Raw genomic sequence first — 20,953 nt, 5'->3', positions numbered from 1 at the left:
GACCCTCTATTAATTTCATTGGGGGTGGCGACATCTCTTACTTACTGGCTTTTAAGGAACCCGTAGGTTCATTGCCGCCCTCATATAAGCCCGCCATTGGTCCCTATCCTGAGCAAGATTAATCCAGTCTCTACCATCATATCCCACCTCCCTCAAATCCATTTTAATATTATCTTCCCATCTACGTCTCGGCCTCCCATCTCTAGCTTTATAAATTGATGGGGCAGAAAGTGCCTCACCCCATGAAGTACTCAAGTTAGTAAGTTTCCCTCAAATGTGGGAAAACATGTACTATACGTAGAAATATGATGAAACATGCAGCATAAAATAAAGTTTACATGATTCCAAATTTCATTCTCAACTATCTTATTATTATTATTATTATTATTATTATTATTATTATTATTATTATTATTATTATAGTTCGTAAGTATATCACATTCTATTTGTGATTACAGAATAAATTTGTATATAATTTAACTCATATATACACACCTCATTCTAGTGCCGAGGTCATGGAAAGCATGGGGGTCTACCTCCATGCCCCCCAAGTGCCTTCATGGCATGTTACGGGGATACCTTTGCCTTTTTTTTTTAATATAAATACTAGTTCTGGTTAGAAATATATGAAACAAAACCAAGGGTAAACAATTGCTAGACAAAAGACATCAGGAAACAAAATGTATTATTATCGGACTCTCAATTCACTCTCACAATATCAAAAAACCAATCTATTTCTTTGGCTAGTTCAAAAGTAAAATTTCGCCTGTACCGTAATTTAATCTGCGTGATAAATATATTGGATACCGGTACTAAACGATTACCCTGTCAAAAACGAGAGAAATTATTTTATTGATAATGAAAACTATTAATTATAATAATCCGTGGCGCTACAGCCCGTGAAGGGCCTAGACCGACTAGCCAGCTGCTGGCCTCACGCCCACATGCCGAAGCAGAGGTGTACGATCATTCAACCAGAATAGAGGTATCGTGTGGTTAGCACGATGATCCTCCCAGCCATTATAGCTGGCTTTCTCAACCGGATTTCGCTACCTATCGTAGCTCACCAAGTGCATCACGATGCTGGGTGGGCACCGGTCCCATACACTGGCCGAAATTTCATGCGAAAGTTTCTTCCCGCATGAGGACTCGAACCAGCGCGCATTCCGTAACGAGATTCCTAGGCAGGATGCGTTAGACAACGACGCCACGGCGCGGGACGCAAACTATTAATTATTATTTTCAATTATATCCCATCTGTAACTTCTCTCTATTTATTAGTTATGTTAAATACCCTGCTTTGTAGCGAATGCCCGAAATGTCTATTTCTCATTAGCCACAGTTGATCATGCATTAGCATATTATTAGGGGAAGATATCGTTTTACCACGGCATTCTTGATCTTAAACAGTTCATTTGTTTCAGTAATTCCACGTCATAATTAGTGAAAGCAGGTCATCTCAAATTAAAAACAAGTTGAAGTGAAGATTTATAATTCGTGTGATCTAATTGTATTACTTTTATACTGAGAAATTCCTATTACCTTGTATCATCTCTGAGGTTTGTATTATATGCGTCTGTTCCGCTACCCTGGATTAATTCACATACCGGTAGCCTAGTTTTGTAGCTGAAATTCTGCTTTGTGTAAGTTTGCTTTGTACTGTATTACTTACCATCCCTCTATCGGATCAGTTTGTAGATTTTTATGATAATGAGTTTGGTTTGGAATTCTATAATGATTTACATTAATAACCTGCGTATTTTTGACCGAAAAATTCGGAAAAACCATCTAATTTTCGCCCGAATTTTAAAACTCATACATTTATTGACAGGAAATGCGTATTTTCACTCTCAACCCAATTTAAAGTAGGCTATGTAACATTCTCACATATATTATTTGTTAAACTGATTTTAATTTCCCTATACGAACTTCAGATATATGCTACTCTACATAAAATAGGGAAAATAATAACTAACTTGACCTCACCTAACCCTCGCTACATTCAAATGATGACATTACTGACGTCATTAAAACGCCATCGCAGTGCAAAAGTGGAAGAACTGCACGAAGACAACTTATAAAATATACATTAATTTAAAAAATTGCCTTTCCTGATAATATGTTCATATATATATATATATATATATATATATATATTAACACAAATGTGGAGACGTAACAGATATCTTTCACACAGAAATTAGTACATATAATATATTTTTCATACCATTTTATTCGATATAAACCAAGATAATTAATCTACAAAATTAATTAGATTTTTTCTGGCTGCTCCGGTATTGTCCACTTGTTCCGATTTTTTTCTGTAACTCTCGGTAAATTTGTGCAAAGTGCTACACCTTCAATATAATAAGCCTTTGAGTATAATCTGATTAGTTTTCTAATTTACTATATTTTTCTCCTTCTCCTCGAATTTATGTCCATTATGTGCCATAAAGAAACTTATGACACTTCCGTGTTTGGCCTTTAGCCTTATGTTCGAGGCATTGTTAAGTGTTCCCGAAAAAGAGCATAATGATTAACAATAGGTTTTATAAAATACATGTTGACGACAACGATCACTCTTTTCGCTCATTTACTTTTGTATAGCAACGTAATACTGCAATGCAGCTACAATTCAGAATAACGTGGCAACGTCCTAGCACAGTCTAGTGTATACAATCACGAAGCTCAGTACGTAGGGAATATGCATCCATAGATAGTTGCTAACCACTAGGATTTCTACTATCGTCTCATCACAGACAATGCGAAATAGTACCGTCACAGTCTATTGTTTCTAGTACCCTGAACAACTCAAGCTTCGTGACTGTATATACTAGGCTGTGTTGCTTAGTCTACACATTCATTTGGATTTTCTATATGTAATGAGTTTTATAGTTAAATCGACCATTCACAGAAGCGATATTTCTACGTTGTTTTGTTTACGTATCCAAGGTAGCTAGATTAATATGTTGAATAAAGCGAACTTTTGGTTCTATAAATTGCAACTTGATTACTAGATTTTTTAAAACTACCCATCTCTCATGGTTTTTATTTACACTCTTGTGTTATCTGCTGTGTGAAATCTAAGATTATAAGAGATATTCAGGAAATAAGATGAAGGAAGCGTTTATTTTGTTTCTCCAAATTAAAACCATAATTATTTATCCAATGTTTTTATTACTTATGTATATTTTCCTCTAAAAATAAGTGAATTGTCACGAATTTTCAGCATATAGATTGGGGAAAGTTAACACTTTTTGGTGTATTTTTGTAATTATGATTCTGTTTAACAATTATCCACAATTTGGTAAGATATTTGAAGGGTACACGGGAAAAACGATCAAGGTCCATCAAAAATCGAAATTGAGTTAATTTTTTTGTTATTTATTTTATTGGGTTATTTTACGACGCTGTATCAACATCTGAGGTTATTTAGCGTCTGAATGATATGAAGGTGATAGTGCCGGTGAAATGAGTCCAGGGTCCAACACCAAAAGTTACCCAGCATTTGCTCATATTGGGTTGAGGGAAACCCCCGGAAAAAACCTCAACCAGGTAACTTGCCCCGACCGGGATTCGAACCCGGGCCACCTGGTTTCGCGGCCAGACGCGCTGACCGTTACTCCACAGGTGTGGACTAATTGAGTTAATAATGCTATCTTATAGTGGAAAGGAAATACTATCATGTGGTCTAGCTAGTAATAAGAAATAATCGTTCTTGACATTCCACTACGTCAATTTCTATTAAATACACACATAACAAAGTATTAAGTGCTTAAACTTTAAAATTCATTTTTCTCGAAACTTTCTAAAATGGACCTTGATCGTTATTCCCGTGTACCCTTCATTTTGGCGCGTAATTGAGTTTTTCGCTCTCAGTATTAATAAACTGATAAGCTAATTCACACATTGTAATATTACATTGCTAGTTATCGAGTTAAAGTTTCACCAATGATTTTGCTGATAGGTTATAGATATAAATTCGGTCGTAGTATGTTGCCTGTAATTTTCAGCACGTTAGAAGTCTTAAACAGTACTTAAATATAGCTACAGCCTTATCATTCCGTGGACACCCAATTCTAGAGGCTTATTCCCAGGTACAAAATCCTTACGAGCATGAAGGGAAGTGACGAAACCGTAATTATTCTGAACAGTCGACCGTATGGGAATAAAGTTTATGTAATGCATAATTAATACTCGCAATCACCTTTAATAGCTAATGTCTATATAATGAAGAATAAAACACATCATCAAAAAAGTTAAAAAAAAAATAGATGTAAAGTAACATACAAAATAGAGAGTGATTTCTTTGTAACTAGCTGACAACAAAAGAAATGACGCAATGCTGTCGAAATTGAATACTCACAGTTTGATTAATATAATAATGAAGTATTATTAAGAATTGCAGATAGTTATCTTGCAAATAATATAGCAACTGATGATAAGTTTCTTGGATATTTTGTACAGGACATCATTTTGGATATATTCCGAACTTTCAGAAATGTTTTATGTTGTAATCGCTACAAATAAGCTTTAATCAACAACTGACATTCTACAAAAAGATGTCCGTTTCAGATTCAACTGTTTCATTTGTGATGGATGCAATCAAGATGGAATCTGAGGACTACAGCTGGGTAACACAAGCAAGTGATGATTCGGATATAGAAGAGAAGAAGCCTTTATTAGAGGTAAATTTATAGCCATGAGTAGATCACCAGTTGTTTCTTTCAACTGCTATTTATCATAACCTTTATTATAAGTGTTTCTATGTATTTGTAATGTATTTATTATTTTGATGAACGCAATGTGTATGTAGGTTTCATGCTAGAAGTCACGTGGACAGATGTGTAATACACGGTATTTGGCAGATGTACCTCAAAAAGGGTGGGGAGTAAATTATTAAGTTAGGCCTACCTCATGTTAAATCAGAACAATATTTTTCCGTTCTTTTCGTATATGCGGAACAGTTGCCACATAAATTTTAATTGAATTAAATAAAATGATTTATGAACTGTGATGGCTCAAAACTTGCATTATACTTTATAAAAGCTTGTTTCACTGTTGGGTAATTCTCTAGATTGCACAGGGTTGTCCCTTTGCCATTGAAGAATTGTATGAGCTCATACTCCACAGCAGACAAATTCTTTTCTTTTTGATTTTCAAAGTGTGGTGTACTTGAGTTAAAAACACAAAAATTGTTTTCATTGTCTGAACTGACCAAAGGTGTAGCAGAGAACTGCTCAGCTGATTTCACGCACATATTCTGTATTCTCTTCTTATCATTTGATGAGGCAGTGTCAGATAGCCATCTCATCTTCAATGATAGTGGAAGCAAGCTGCCAAAATAGCTCAATTAGCTTCTGGGGTCAGATCAAACATCGCTTTAAATCTTGATGAAAGCGAACTTATTAGGATTGGAGTTACTTGGAATAGATGGCGTAGATTGCTAGATAACAGAATATGTAACCTGTTTTTGAGTGAAATTAATGTGGACAAAAGTTGGCCGTAATAGCAAGTCTTCTCATTTTGTATTAAATCAAGGGCTACGACAATGGGTTTCAGAACTGCACAATATTCTTCAAGGTACCGAAACTCAACATCTTTGAAAGTTGGCAATCCCAGCTTTTCACATATACTGTTTATATCATGTTTGAATTGCAATATTTGAGAGATTGAGTCATAAATAGAATTTCATCGAGTTGGCAAGGAAACTTTAATGAATATTTCAAGACATGTGATCTAATTTCTGAGGATTTGGGTCTCCTAGACGCATTCCATAATGCTGAACATTCAGCAAGTGTTGGGTGATGGATTCTTGATGCTGCTGGAGATTTCTTTATGGCATTAAGGAAATCAGTTGTGGCAAGAAAACTAAGTGTATGGCTAGCACATCTGAAACAGGTAGGCAAATAAGATAGAATGTGTGGATAAGCTTCAGGGCTTCTACCGCGTTGTCTTGGTGTTATTGGCTGACGTTTCGACTGCTGTGTTGTGGCCATCTTCAGAGCAGTTCTGAAGATGGCCACAACACAGTGGTAGAAACGTCAGCCAATAACACCAAGACAACGCGGTAGAAGCCCTGAAGCTTATCCACACACCATGTACACCAACCACGGAAGCCTACGCGAACAAATAAGATAGAAGTTCATTCTTCAAATCCAAATCCAAAACTTGAAGGACAACCAGGAGAAAAAAGTATTTTGAGTATTTGAAATACAAAATACATCAATGTTATGTATTTACGTACAAAATACTTTCGAAAATCCCTACAAATTACAAAATACAAATGTATTTCAAATACTGCTCAGCCCTGTCTGTTTCCAGTTTTTTAATGAATACTGAAATGTGCATGTATGTACATGGAGTAACTATCTTATTCTTATTCGTTAAAAAAGACAATCATGGTATATCTTTGTATGGTACTCCCATTTCCTCTGCTGGCATTTCGCCATTGTACAGTTAATATACATAGGTTGGATAAAAAATAATGGCAACACTGCTGTCACGTGACGATGGTGCGTTCGAGAGCTGCCAGCTGTGTGGACATGAACAAGGACTGTTAGATGAGTTAGTGCAGCCAGCGGCGACAGTACTCTGTCAATCTACTGCAGTGTGTAGAACGTTCACTTTCATGGGGATAGTGCGAGCGCCCTAAGATCACGTTTAAGTCCACACCTGTGGAGTAACGGTCAGCGCGTCTGGCTGCGAAACCAGGTGGCCCGGGTTCGAATCCCGGTTGGGGCAAGTTACCTGGTTGAGGTTTTTTCCGGGGTTTTCCCTCAACCCAATACGAGCAAATGCTGGGTAACTTTCGGTGCTGGACCCCGGACTTATCACCTTCATATCATTCAGACGCTAAATAACCTAGATGTTGATACAGCGTCGTAAAATAACCCAATAAAATAAAAAAAAAAAAGATCACGTTTACAAAACTAGAGCAATGTTCCTGGATCAAAATTGAAGTGGCGCGAGGTCGTAGTGCACAAGAATGTTTTCAGGGTGCAGCGTTGCCATATCGCACAGTGGCACGATGGGTTAAAGCGTTCTGGGAAGGCAGGGATGTCGTTCAGGACGACCCCGCGTGGAGGACAACACAGTTCAACTCCTTGCTTCCCTGTTGGATGCTGATCGCCGATGAACTGCGCGTGAGTTAGCAGCGGAAGTCGGAGTATGTCACAAAACTGTGCTCCACATTCTGCAAGACATTCTGGGTTACCGCAAAATTACAGGCGTTGGATACCCCGTGAAATTTCCGAGGTTTAACAATGGCACCGCTATGCAGTCGCACAGGCCTTGTTGGACCGGTACCAAAGGGAAGATGACGACTTTCTTGGACGAATCGTCGCTATGGACGAAACCTGGGCACGCTCATACGAACCAACCAAACTTGGAACGCCAATCAAATGAATGGAAGCATCCAGGTTCTTCTCGTCCGAAGAAAGTGCGCCCTACACAAAGTGCTGTGAAGGTGATGTTCATTGTGGTGTATGACATTGATGGGGGTAATACTGCACCACTCTGTACCTCCAAGGCAGACGGCAAACTCGGGTCTACTAATGCAGGTTCCTGCAGCACCAGCCCTCAGGAGAAAACGACGACACTTGGGGGTACAGAATCCCATCATTCTCCATGATAATGCAAGGAGTCACACCGCTGCTGCTGTCAAGGACCTCTTGCTCTGCTGGCAATGGGAGATTCTGGAATATCCACCGTATTCACCCGATATGAGTCCATGCGATTACGATCTTTACACCAAAGTGAAACAACCACTGCGAGGGACCCGGAACAATATCAGAGATTAACTTATCCATGCTATAGGGCGGTCAGTACGGAACATCAACATAGATGGACGCGCTGATGGTGTACGACGCCTTCCAAACATTTGGCAAAAGGTAATAAATAAGGGGGGCGACTATATAGAAGGTACGTAAATGTTGTAACCCTGTGAATAAAGCCATATCAGAAATATCGAACTGTTGCCATTACTTTTTATCCAGCCCTAGTATTATCATCAGTATATAGATCATAAATGTACAGTGTACTGTAATTAGTTACGTCATAGAAGACATTAACTGGTGGTTCTGTTATTTTGCTGATTACAATTATTTTCAGATACAAATGTCTCCTTTCCTTTGTCTCAAGGGCTGCTCATATTGCCTAGAACTTTTCCATTCTCTTGCATTGAATCCCAGAGAGCAGCGTGTAATACCTGAACTCGAATTCTACCGCCCTGTAATATAGCAATCATTTATGATGTCTTTGTGTTCAACAGGAAGGGAGTTTATCGAATCTGCATTTGACGGGGATTAAGAAGGAATGTGTGAACTACAGCTATGATCAGACTTCAGATATTAAAGTAGAGGATACTGTACTGCCAGTTGAATGTCCTGTGGTGAAACATGAAGCTGTGGTGAGTGTAGGCTATGAGGCTGATTGGCTGTTGTTTTTTCAGTTGTTAACTTGTATTTTGTTCGTTACCAACTCCATGTCTGTACAACTATTCGCAGATACTTTCATCTTACAATAGGAATGGCACAATTTTCAGCATGTTTTTAATTGCATTGATGAACTAAATACTGTAAATTCAAACATCTTTTTACATGCAATATATAACTGATCGTGCTTTTCTGTGTGTTTAACTGAAATGCAGCTTCGAAACTTACAAGTTGGCCACGGATGTTCCAAGAATTGAGCTTAAATTTTAACGCCACATCAGTTCACAACTAGTAACTATAAATTTATTTGTTTAAAATAATTTTTAGGTGAAGAAGATGAAGAATGACAAATTTTTATCTTACGAAGAACTTCAGATGTATATTTAAGCAAGAAATTGAAAAGTACACAAACATACAGAAATGCAAACTTATGTGAACAACATTTTTAGTTACTCAAATTCCTTAAAACCTATAAGACTTATTTATTTATATATTTATTTATTTATTTATTTAATTCATTTATTTAGTTTATTTTATTTATTTAATTTATTTTGTATATATATTTATTTATTTTATTTAATTTAATTTAATTTGTTTATTTTAATTTTGTTTCTTTATTTAATTTATTTTATTTTATTTTGTTTATTTTATTTATCTTATTATTTATTTATTTTATTTTAATTAATTTATTTACTTCTTTTAATTTATTTTATTTCAATTAATTAATTTTATTTTTATTTATTTTATTTTATTTTATATATTTTATTAATTGGGTTTATTTATTTATTTTTTTATTAATTCAATTATTTCCATTTATTTTATTTTACTTATTTTATTTCTTATTATTTATATTTAATTATATATTATTTTTCGTTTATTTATACTTAATTTTATTTCATTTATTTATTTACATCTAATTTTATTTATTTTTATTTATTTATTAAAAATTAATTATATTTTTTTTTTATTTATATTTAATTTAATTTTTTATTTATTTATATTTAATTTATTTATTGATTGGTTGATTTATTTATATTTAATTAATTGTATTAAATTTATTTTATTTATTTGTTTATATTTATTTTTAAATTAATTAATGTATTTATTTACATTTCATTCAATTTAATTTTTTAAAATTATGTATTTATACTTAATTTTATTTATTTATTTATTTATTTATATTTAATTTTACTTAATTTCATGTATTTATCTAATTAATTAAATTTGTTAAATTTATTTAATTACTTAATTAAATTTTATTTTATTTTATTTTATTTATTTAATTAAGTAATTTATTTATTTTTTATTTACTTATATATTTTATTTATTTAATTAATTATTTTTTTTATTTAATTATTCATTTTATTTTATTTTTTTATTTATTTTATATATAAGCAAACAAAACATTTTTAGTTTCTAAAAATTCCACATTCCCCGAATTTGTGGTGTTACTGCAATGTCCTCCAATTCACTTTAACTTATTGCCGCTGCGAAATGTACACTGGGCACTGGATGTGTGGGATCTCTGCACCACTTGAAAGCCCTTTATCTGAATATTACAACCATATGAGAAAAATTGTGACCTGTTGGGTTTCTGCAATCCACGATTCAGATGTTGTCACTGTCGTTCTCAGAGTCTCTTTTGTTTACAGTAATATGATGTTGATGTTAATGTTAATGTTGATTTAAAGTATAGTCCGGGTCAGCTTACTTCATACCCTAACCATTTTTCCCCCCATTACTACATATGCTAGTGGATTGTGCTGATTTTCTAGTTTGCAGGTTGAATTTTCTTTTGCCAACTTCGTTTCGAATTTCGATTCTGACAAATACTACAAATGGTAGTGATTTTCAAACTGGTATGTTGGCAGTTGAGACAAATATCGACAATATTTGTCGGTACTGGAGTTCCATGAAAATAAAATTGTACTAGATTTCTGAGCAGGTTACTTGAAGTCAGTGAAATTTGAACATACTATTAATTAATTAATATCAGTTTTAATATTAATACATAATAGTTATTTTAGGTGTTGGGTTGTGGTTATAATTCAAAACTATAATCAGGTAAATTTTCGGAGTTAGTACTAACAATTTCATGTGGTCAAACAAAATACGATTTTAGGTTAGGTTTCTTGAATCAATTGTTTAGTCAAACCAATGAATTTCGTATTGCCAGACAAAATACTTGACATGTTGATCCCTTTCCCGTATAGTTTGCCTACGAAAATATGTTACAAATTATTTAGAATAACCTTCCAACATAAAGTACGGTAAGTAATTAAGTCATTTATTACGTAGGATCGTGTGATATCTGGTAACAGTTGGCAACACTGACAAGACGGCAATATTTGCTGTTAGGAACTGTTCTTATGTAACCAGCGAATAGGGATTATAAAGAATGGACACTTCGCGTTGGTACCTTTGATGTAGCCGGACTGATTTCAACGACCTTCAAGCCAGCTAGAGCGCGAGATTCTGCTTTCTCCCTAGAGTTGGCGCTGACATCACACCAGCTAGCAGTCGACACAGCGGAAATATAACGCATATAATTAATACATCAAAGTACAATATGTACTCAAAATAAATTGGATCCATAAAATAATAAATCCGTCATTAACTATAATGTCTAGACTCTAGAGTTCCTTTATAATGAAAGTTGAGACGTTGACCCCAACAACAATTAAAATATTTAATGATTTGATAGCACTGAAAATGGAAAAACAAAACCCTTATGAGAAGTAAAACCATATACCTGTATTATATTATATACTGGTACAAATATTAAACGAATTTGATACTTAATTTTATAATATAATTTATTATATCTGGAATATAAAAAATTATTATTACAACTAGTTCGTCACTGAGAAATAAGGAAAAGCTGTTAACTTGAATTTATTTGAAGCAAAGCGTTACTGGATTATGCAATAAGGTAGGCGATGTTTGGATCCTGTGTCTCATCTCTATATTCAATTATTATCTTAGCGTATGCTCGATTACACTAACCTCTAGCGCTTGAAAGTGGAACTAAACGCCGGCGCACAGAGAAACGAAACACAAGAAAATTCGCTCAGTGTCCATTCTTTATAATCCCTATTCGCTGATGTGACCCTCATTATAGCAGTGAAATGCTTGTTGGTAACGGGAATTTAGCATGTATATATCTCCATATTTTAGAAACCTGTTACACTTGTTGAGCTGAGGATGTGTTGTCTCATTTACTGATCCTCCCTTTTCAGGAGGAAGAGTCATGTTTCTTGGACACAGTGAAGCAGGAGTGGCTTCCAGAAACAGTTACACTCGAGGATGAAATATTACCTGACAGGTGAGAACAATTCTTGCCCTTATATCTTCGTGTTTGGCTTCATTGCATCAGTTAAATTTTGGTATAGGAAGTTAAATTTCTAATGTGATATTCATTTTTATTTTTCATCTACTTCCCTTTAAATCAGGGCTTGCCAAACTTTTCATAGCGAGAACCACATTAACCTTCTGAGAAAGAATCACAGGCCAAGTTACGTCAGTTTAAATTAAGTCTAACAAACAAAACTCATAAACAACATCGGTATTCAAATTTTGTGTTTTATTGACCTAAAACGTACACTTTCAAACTGTTTTCTTTTTTCATTCTACTGGCAAGTTATGTTTTTGGCAGTATCTTCCACTCTTCGAGGAACTGTATGTACTGAAAGATTAATAATCTTAAATAAATGTACTTTCTCAGGACAAATCTCCTTTGCCACGATTATCATTCACGATTTAATAAGTTCACCATCACTGAAAGATTTTGCCCTTTTCGCCAGTTCATGCGAAACTAGCCCCTGTTGCTGCTTCACTGTCTGATCCCTGTTTGATGAAATTTTCTGTTAAGATGATAGTCCACGCTTCATTGCTTCAAATTTATCACTCCGTAACTTCCCCGTAAATGGTGAAAATTTTGAAAAATGTTTGATTTCATAATGCCTGCGAATGTTACATTCTTCAAACACAGCAACTGATTCGTTACAAATCAGACATAATTGTTTTATTTCCAGTTTGAATCATAAAATAGTCCAAACGCCATTGCTGTTTAAACACCGAACATTCACTGACCATTTTCTCTTTTTTTTTCTTTCCCTGCCATAATTAAAGTTACGCTGTAAGAACTACTAGTAAATGCTTGTGGATTAACTCGGAGTTCTAATACTGTTCTTAACTGGATAATATTTACCACTTCACATTTCCACTGCTCTATTATGAGTGAGCTTGTACCGAAAGAAGTCGCTGTTGCTCTGTTGCTCTGGTTGCTCTGTTGCCACAATTCGCGCTTGGGCTGGACAACCCACGTTCACCTGGCGGCTGAACACTTGCAACCAGTAGCCTGTATTGTAGCAACATCATTGTTATATAGTGCTCAGTTTGTGAGCATGTTGCTACTGCAGCTGAAAATAGTACCACTTCCTATACACGTCACATCAGCCATTTGCCAAATAGTTGTCAGACTGACTGCGGCAAATGTAAAACACTCGCACTTAACGTTCCCATTACTTATTTCACACGCCAAAAACGGTGACGCGGACTATACCACAGTATATGAGGAATTTGTTTAAGGATCTGGGCCTCTGATTTGATTTCATGAATCGAAATTCATGAATAAATTAATCCTCTTTTATTGACTTTCAATTTTTTTCAAGTTAGTAAATAGGCCGAACAAAAGTAGCTCGCGGGCTGTAGTTTGGCAAGCCCTGCTTTAAATGAAGGTGCATTTTTTACATATCTGGGAATCATTATTGATCACTATCTGAGATGGTATTCTCATCTTTCTTACTCATGCAGAAGATTATGGAAAATATTTTCCATTGTAGGCTTTATACATAAAGACATAGATGAAATGCAACATAATCACCAGCCATGTAACATCAACTCTTCCCACGGCTTCAAAAATCTCATTCACTAAACGCTGCCATTCTGTGTGTCGTGATGACTGTTGCAACTTTTTACTCTTTTAACCGTCTTTTTTTATATTTTAAGCTCGACCATGCCGAAATGTAGTAATTATACACCTGGTAGCAGTCCTTTAATGCATGTCATGAAAGTACACCTACTCATTAAAGTACAGGTGTTCAGCCAATGACAACTCAGCTTACAGGTGTTCAGCCAATGACAATTCAGCTTACAGGTGTTCAGCCAATGACAAGTCAGCTTTGTATCGTTATAAAACCGCAAGTATCGATTATTCTCGGATATGCAATCGAAAGAGAATTAGCGAAAAGTCACGGAGGCTGGAAATCCAATACTGTCGCAGAAGGTTATTTTCTGTTACTATAATAATTAGCGTTAATTGTAAATAATATTCAAATAAATTCAATTTGTCATCTCGTTTTTCAATGTCGAATTCAATAATCAAGGTTATATAAAGTTTAACGGGATTACAACAAGGTCAATGACATTATTGTTCCTCGGAAAAAATCAATACCTTCGCGTCTGCGCACATCTCACAATTCACGACCTAGAACAAGGTCACTTCCGATCTTGTCAGATACAAATAAAATGTATACATCTGAATACTGTAATTTCAAGTTAGAAATATGGTCCAGCATAAAATGTCGTATGAAACTCGCCTATAATGGTAATTAAGAAGCTCGTATGAAAATTATGAAACTCGCTTGCGCTCGTTTCATAAACATCCATACTCGCTTCTTAATTACTATCATTATAGGTTTGTTGCATAATGTACTATTATAAGCTGCACACATGTCTTGCAGACTCTTGTTCAAGCTTTGATTCTGTAATTTAATATCTAGACTTTATGGAGGTTGAATTACTACAACCATCTCACCTGTTTTCAAGTCATTAATTCACTTTGCGTTCTGTTTGCGCAGTTATTTTAATATTGAATATTTTTTCTCTCACGTCATGTATTTTATCATATTTATTATGTTGCATTTCATCTATGTCTTTATGTGTAAAGCTTCATAATATGCTAACTAGACCTGAAGATGCCACCTTATTGGCGAAAGCGCTAGTCATATGTTTTATCAGTCTTACTAGTAAAAACCCTATATACAGATGTTTAACTGTCTTATACTTATACAATGAGTAGCTCGTTTATAAGTCGTGTGTAAATTCCTTACTAATAATCACTACATACGTCGTGTATAACTGTTACACAGCTAGGTCATAGTTTCGTCATTACTTCGTTACGAAAGGTAATAGAATATCTGAGGTTCTCTATTGCATCCGATAGAGCGCTCTAGTATGGCGTGTTAAATATCGATAGTACAACTGGCTCTAATCGATTACCACACTACATTTTGGTCAAAGAGTACAAGCTACAGCAATATTATTCTAATAATTCCATGATCTTTGGTTTGTTCTTCTGTGGTTACAAGGTAACCATCATCATAAAATGACAGTCGATACGAACAGCTGTTAGAGGTGCGGGCATTTTTTCGCTATATCCAACGCTTATACAAGGGGTTTCGTGTATATAACTACTGCAAAGCAATTCCCATTGTATAGTTACAGCCTGTTTATACGTCCATAGCTTATTCACAGTTTATTAGTAACGTTTTCTGTCTCAACTCTGCACAAGTCTCGTATAAAAACTATACACGGTTTATTAGTAAGACTGTATATGTATAACCTAATGTAATTTCTTGTGCTACGCGTTAGGTTAAAAATAGTCGGTTATTGAAGGATTTTATTATATTTATCTTCATTTAAATGTTAACTTGTCGGACCAATATGCCTTTTAAATCTTACATTTCGTGAACTCATAAGCCACTAATAGCACGTTAAACACAAGGCAACGAAGGAAATTACGAAATTTTGGATAAAGTATGGTATGGATTACTCGATTTTTCGTTTAACCATTCAGTCCATTCCCTTCATTGCCAGGGATTAGACAGGTTCTGCTGTACATATATTTTTTTGAACCAATGCCACCAAATTATCTTTCCGACATCTCTGGTCTTCTATGTTGACAGTAGCTTATTTGTAACCCACTTCTGACTTGGGGCACCTGGAAAGCGGAGTTACTTTACCCCGATGTTATGATAGGATGATTATGATTATGTGGTGCCAGGAGAAATCTTAAATCTCAACTTAACCTAAATTCCAGACCATGGACAAACACAGGAATAATCCCCCTCTCACAGGGAATTGAGACCGGGATTTCATTAACTATAGCGAGAAATTCTGACCACTAGACCATGAGGCTGGTCATACTACTATACCTATTTAATTACATATTTTCGCGATATTTACTACATTTTATGTACATATTTCTTACTTCGATTTTCATAAAAATTCCGGGAACTATATTCTTATGTTGAAGTGTTTTGTTATTCCTATATGGCATATTTTCATTCTAGAACGACGCCTACCAGGAGCATTTCACCAGAGTACCATCGCATTGACAGTTCAAGGAAGTCTAATACTGGTGACATTGTTTCAGCAAATTTTTTCCCTCCCGAATGTGCGGCTACGAAGCGATTCCAGTGCGATATCTGTGACAGATCTTTCTCTTATTTAACGAGTTTGAATACCCATGTCCTAACACACACAGGTGAAAAGCCTTTCAGATGTGACGTTTGCGGAAAGTGTTTTGCAGTTCACGGGAATCTTAAAGTTCATTCACGCCAGCACACGGGCGAAAAGCCATTCAAATGCAAAGAGTGTGGGAGGAGTTTCACAGCATCTGCTACTCTGAAGTGTCATGTTCTCGTGCATAGCGGGGATAAACCATACAAATGCGATATCTGCAAAATGAGTTTTAGTCAAAAGTCTAATTTGAGAAGACACCTTAGCAACAGAGGCAAAGATCTGTTCCAGTGCGTTCTCTGTGGTCAGTGGTTTCTGGATTCAAACCTTCTGAAAACACACGAACGTCTACATACGAGTCACGAAGGATTGAAATGTGCGGATTGTGACGAGTGTTACGGGAATAGTGTAGACCTGAAAAGGCACATGATCCAACACGCAGACGAACGATTCAAGTGCAATGTGTGTGGAAAGTGTTTCTCTGATTCTGGACGTCTCGTATGCCATGTACGTCATCACACAACTGAGAGAGAGTTCAAGTGCCAACTCTGTGAGAAAGCTTTCGCTTATTCGATTAATCTGAAAAGGCACATGCTAAGACACACAGGCGAATCGCCTTATAAATGTGACGTGTGCTCAAGATGTTTCTTTGAGCCAGGGCAACTAAAAATCCATTTACGCCAACACACAGGTGAAAAGCCATTCAAGTGCAACGTATGTGGAAAGGTTTTCTCTCAGTCAGCGTATCTGAAATGTCACGTACGAAACCATAGTGGCGAAAAACCATACAAGTGTCACTTTTGTGATAAATGTTTCACGCAATTCTCAAGTTTGAAATTGCATCTACTAAAGCACACAGGGGAAAAGCCTTTCAAATGCGACGTCTGTGGGAAATGTTTCACGGAATCGCGTCGTCTCAAAGTTCATTTTAGTCAGCACACTGGCATCAAAAGATACAAATGCGATGTTTGTGAGAAATCGTTCTCACATTCGATAAATCTGAAGAGGCATATGCTGAGGCACAGAGACGAAAGGTCGTTCAAATGCGATGTGTGCGGGAAGTGTTTCTTTGAGAACGCACAACTCAAAGGACATTTACGCGTGCACACAGGGGAAAAACCTTACAAGTGCGATGTATGTGGGAAGGGTTTCTCTGTGTCTGGTAATCTGAAACTGCATGAGAGAGTACATAGTGGCGAAAAGCCTTTCAAGTGCGATGTGTGTGAGAGGTCCTTTTCTCAGAGGCAAATTTTGAGAAGGCATCTCCTAACACATAAAGACCAGAAGACGTTCAAGAATGATATTTAAGGAATGTGTTTCTTGTTCTTCGCAACATTTAGACGTTGTCCACTTGTATACAAATTTTAATGTCCACTTTTGTTAAGATTTGACATCGTAATATGAGCCGTTCAGAGCAAAAGTGGTGTAAGTCAAAATTGCGTAATGAGGTTTAAAGTAAAATTTCTGTAAAAAAAACAGCTCAAAGTACCAATTAATATGGCCTTCTTGCTATCCACTGACTACCAATAGTTTAAATAAATTGAATATTAATTGCTACTTTGCGCTGTATTTTACAGAACGTTTACTGTAACCCTCATTACCCATTTTTCACTTACACCGCTTCTGCTCTCAACGGCTCATATATTACGTGATAAAATATGTAAATCATATTGTATATTTATTATAGTAGAAGTAATAGAAGTATGTTATACTGTTATGCTAAAATTAATGGTAATTTAACAGTACGAATTATATTGAACTGGAACTGTTTCGTAATACAGTTTATAAAATACATTTTCTAATCTGGCTTTGAGGTAGTTCCTTTTGTACTTCGCTTAAACACATTCTATATACGTTAGGCTTTTATTATAAGCCTTGCATATACGATCAACTGCATCTTCACAAAAATCGCTTATAAATTCAACGACTTTAACTTCCGAAATCAATGGAACTATCTCAGCGCTAGTTTCACCAATATATTTATTGTGGGTAGTATATCAGTTTGAGTGTGTTAATGTGTTTTATTGAAAATTTTATGACTCTGGTCATCAAAGTCTACTTTAAAAGGTGCATCTACTCGGTTCAACTGCATGCAATCTGAGGAGAATATTGAAAGAGTCAAGTTGAAAATGAACAATCAATTAAGATGCATGCAGATTTTGTGTCTACACCATGCGCTATGTTGAACGTCATCTTTTCTACGTATATATGGCCTACTTGATTCGCAAAATTGTGGTTGAACACTTGATAGGCACTCATGTTTGCGATAATCTTCAATAAATCTAATCGTACTTGTCGCCATTTTCAGCTTAAAAGGCCCACCATCACAAAACAAAAGAATGTTCAGTTTAGTAACGGCCACCTAAACAATCAGCTGCTCGCTACATGCTACTGTTGATAGAAATACCTACAAGATACCAACCGGCGATGGGTAGGTTTCAATTTTCCGCATGCGCTCTCATTTGTAGTGGAAAGATCTGCACAATTGAATGTGTTTTGTTCGCTCCTGTATGAATTGCTTGAATGCGTAAAAGTTGAACTATATAGAGCCAATTTAATTTCGCCATTGTATCTTTTACTTCCCCGATTTGTTAGCAATTCATCTGTCATCTGGCGTTACATCCTCTGGTCCTATATTCTTTGTATAAACTCATGTAATCCTAATATCATCTACATTATATGAATTCACTGATAAAAATAATTGTTGGCAGTTCAAAAAATACAATACCTTCACTGACAATAATAATTGACATCATCCAAGATAATTGCAGTCGTTTGCATATAGTACTTCTTAAAATGATCTTAAATCTGGTAGCAAAGACTTGTGGTTGTTTCCTGCCACATCTGACGTCATGAGTGAATAGATCATCTTCTAAATTTAAAGCAGAATTGTTAATTATGTCCTTCAACAATAATCTCTTTCTTCAATGGCACTACAAATGCTTTCTTTCTGGTGCGGTACAAGTCCCCAAACAACCACTGTCCAGATATTTTCACCTGGACCTCTGGAACAAGCATATTGGGTGAATGGCTGGCTGAACAACCACTAGTTCAGAGGACGGTGGACCGAGTTACCTGAGGTAAGTAATTTATTTTGTGATAAAGTGTGTAGGAATATTCCTGAGAGATAATATCGAAAGATACGACAGAGAATTGAATAGATGTGAAAAAAAGATCCATCTAGTAAAAACATTTTCAATCTAATCTTTTCTGATCCTTTTATTTCACTACCGTTTTGGACAATATTGCGGAAATGCATCTATTTGTAACTACGTACAACAGGTGAATAGCTCAGGTTATTCTGTGAAAAATATTGAATGTCAGATAATGAAATTTGGTTAGTACGAAATTGTGGAAATAAAAATGGTGACTCTTTTCGTGTAGTAATTTTTCTGTACATAATTTTGACATTTATATAGCACTAATCTCTTAAGTTACTAACTTTATTACTTTACTATGTTAATTTTCAAACTATTTCCAATTCCTTACATCTACCGCCATAGCTCAGGTGCTAAGTGCGTTTCCTTGTTAATCAGTAAGGGAGACTATTGTGCATTGAGCATAATGTACTGTATCTTGAATAATATTTTTATTTTGCATTTTTTGCTGCTACCTTAGCAGACTCGAAGTGAAATAGATTGTAGAGAAAGCCGCTAGGTAGCTTTGATCACAGTTCCAGTTTGATTTATTATAAAATGTGTATTCCGTGGACGAAATAATATTTTTGGCACCGAAAGTAAATATTTCGTTCATTGTTATGTTTTCCAACACGAAACCAATTTGTATTTGTAATTATCAATAAAGTACAGTGTGTTCCCTATCATCTGGTAAGTAAATTCATATGATAATTTCCAAGATTTATTCTCATGTCTAGTTTAGGTAACCATATTTGTTTAAACGAGGGCCCTCTTGTACCTTGAAACACAAACCATATTGTATATGTTCCAAACTACATGATGCTATCGGTTTTTGTTTTGTTTTATTTCAAGATCATGCCACGAAGTAAGTCTGAAGTTAAGAGGACTCCAATTGATCCAGATGCCTTCAACAAAGCTGTTGAAGTTATGGCTCCTCCAGAAAATAAAATCTCAATCAGAGAAGTCTCCAAATCATGACAAATACATTTTTTGAATGATTGTGAGTTTTTACAGCTATATTTCCACTTATATTACCTGTGTTCCAAGGTACACAAACCTGTTGTACCATGAACACTTTACATATCCATTTATTTTATTGTTTTCATCCTTAATAAATCTGTAAAAGAGGAAAATACCTGTAAGAAGTTGTAAAGGAATCTTCAATAATTACTTAAAGCATTTTTTTATTTAAAAAATTTCGTTAACCAAAATTAAAAAAAAAAATTAAATGTGAAAAGTGATTCAAGGTACAACATACTCCCGTATTATTATTATTATTATTATTATTATTATTATTATTATTATTATTATTATTATTACTTTTATTATTATTACACTGGATAACAAGTAATTGTTTATGTTCCTTTCGTAGTGTTTATTAAATAAAATGAAGGTGCTCAACACGAATATGCCATTACTTTTTCTTTTCCAAATGTCGATATTTCTCTATATTCTATGGGTTATTAATTTATTTTAAATTAACAGCTCTTTCTGGGGATAAACTCCAGAACATGGATTGCACCCTTTCCAACATAATGAAGGAATACTGTGTGAAATGGGTTCCGAAATGTTTCGCTGCTATGCAGAATTTCCATCCTCAACGCCTTATAGTCATTCAGATATAAACGAGATGAATTTAGATGGCGATTTATATGTAGCAAGTAATGAAGAAATGAGGAATTGTTAGTTTAGTAGTGACAATAACGATGCGAGAAAAGAAATTTATCGGCACTCTTATAAAAAGTTTATAACTAGCAAACTTACGCCAAAAATCGGGACAAAAGCCTATTTATTGACAAGAAAAAGTCGGGACAGGTTTTTCAAAGGTGGAAAACGGAACAATCGATATTTAATCTT

At 35.1% G+C, this 20,953-nt stretch overlaps 1 protein-coding gene across 2 annotated transcripts in view; it reads left to right on the top strand.

The window, feature by feature from the left end:
- Window positions 1-20,253, top strand: part of LOC138691988 (zinc finger protein 234-like) — a 36,514-nt gene extending 16,261 nt beyond the window's left edge. Inside the window, exons 1-5 of one of the 2 annotated variants that reach the window (XM_069814704.1) lie at window positions 1,426-1,559; window positions 4,576-4,688; window positions 8,273-8,410; window positions 11,675-11,760; window positions 15,791-20,253. In XM_069814704.1, the coding sequence (XP_069670805.1) occupies window positions 4,596-4,688; window positions 8,273-8,410; window positions 11,675-11,760; window positions 15,791-17,267 (1,794 nt within the window). In that variant the 5' untranslated portion in view covers window positions 1,426-1,559; window positions 4,576-4,595 and the 3' untranslated portion in view covers window positions 17,268-20,253. Of the gene's footprint in view, window positions 1-1,425; window positions 1,560-4,575; window positions 4,689-8,272; window positions 8,411-11,674; window positions 11,761-15,790 lie in introns of those variants that run through there. The other variant, XM_069814703.1, reaches the window with a different exon arrangement.
- The last annotated feature ends 700 nt before the right edge of the window (window positions 20,254-20,953 follow it).

The sequence above is a fragment of the Periplaneta americana genome, chromosome 16, assembly GCF_040183065.1.
Source record: "Periplaneta americana isolate PAMFEO1 chromosome 16, P.americana_PAMFEO1_priV1, whole genome shotgun sequence".
Lineage (NCBI taxonomy): Eukaryota > Metazoa > Arthropoda > Insecta > Blattodea > Blattidae > Periplaneta > Periplaneta americana.
The sequence above is the reverse complement of the archived record's forward strand: the minus strand, read 5'-3'. Positions and strand labels throughout refer to the sequence as shown.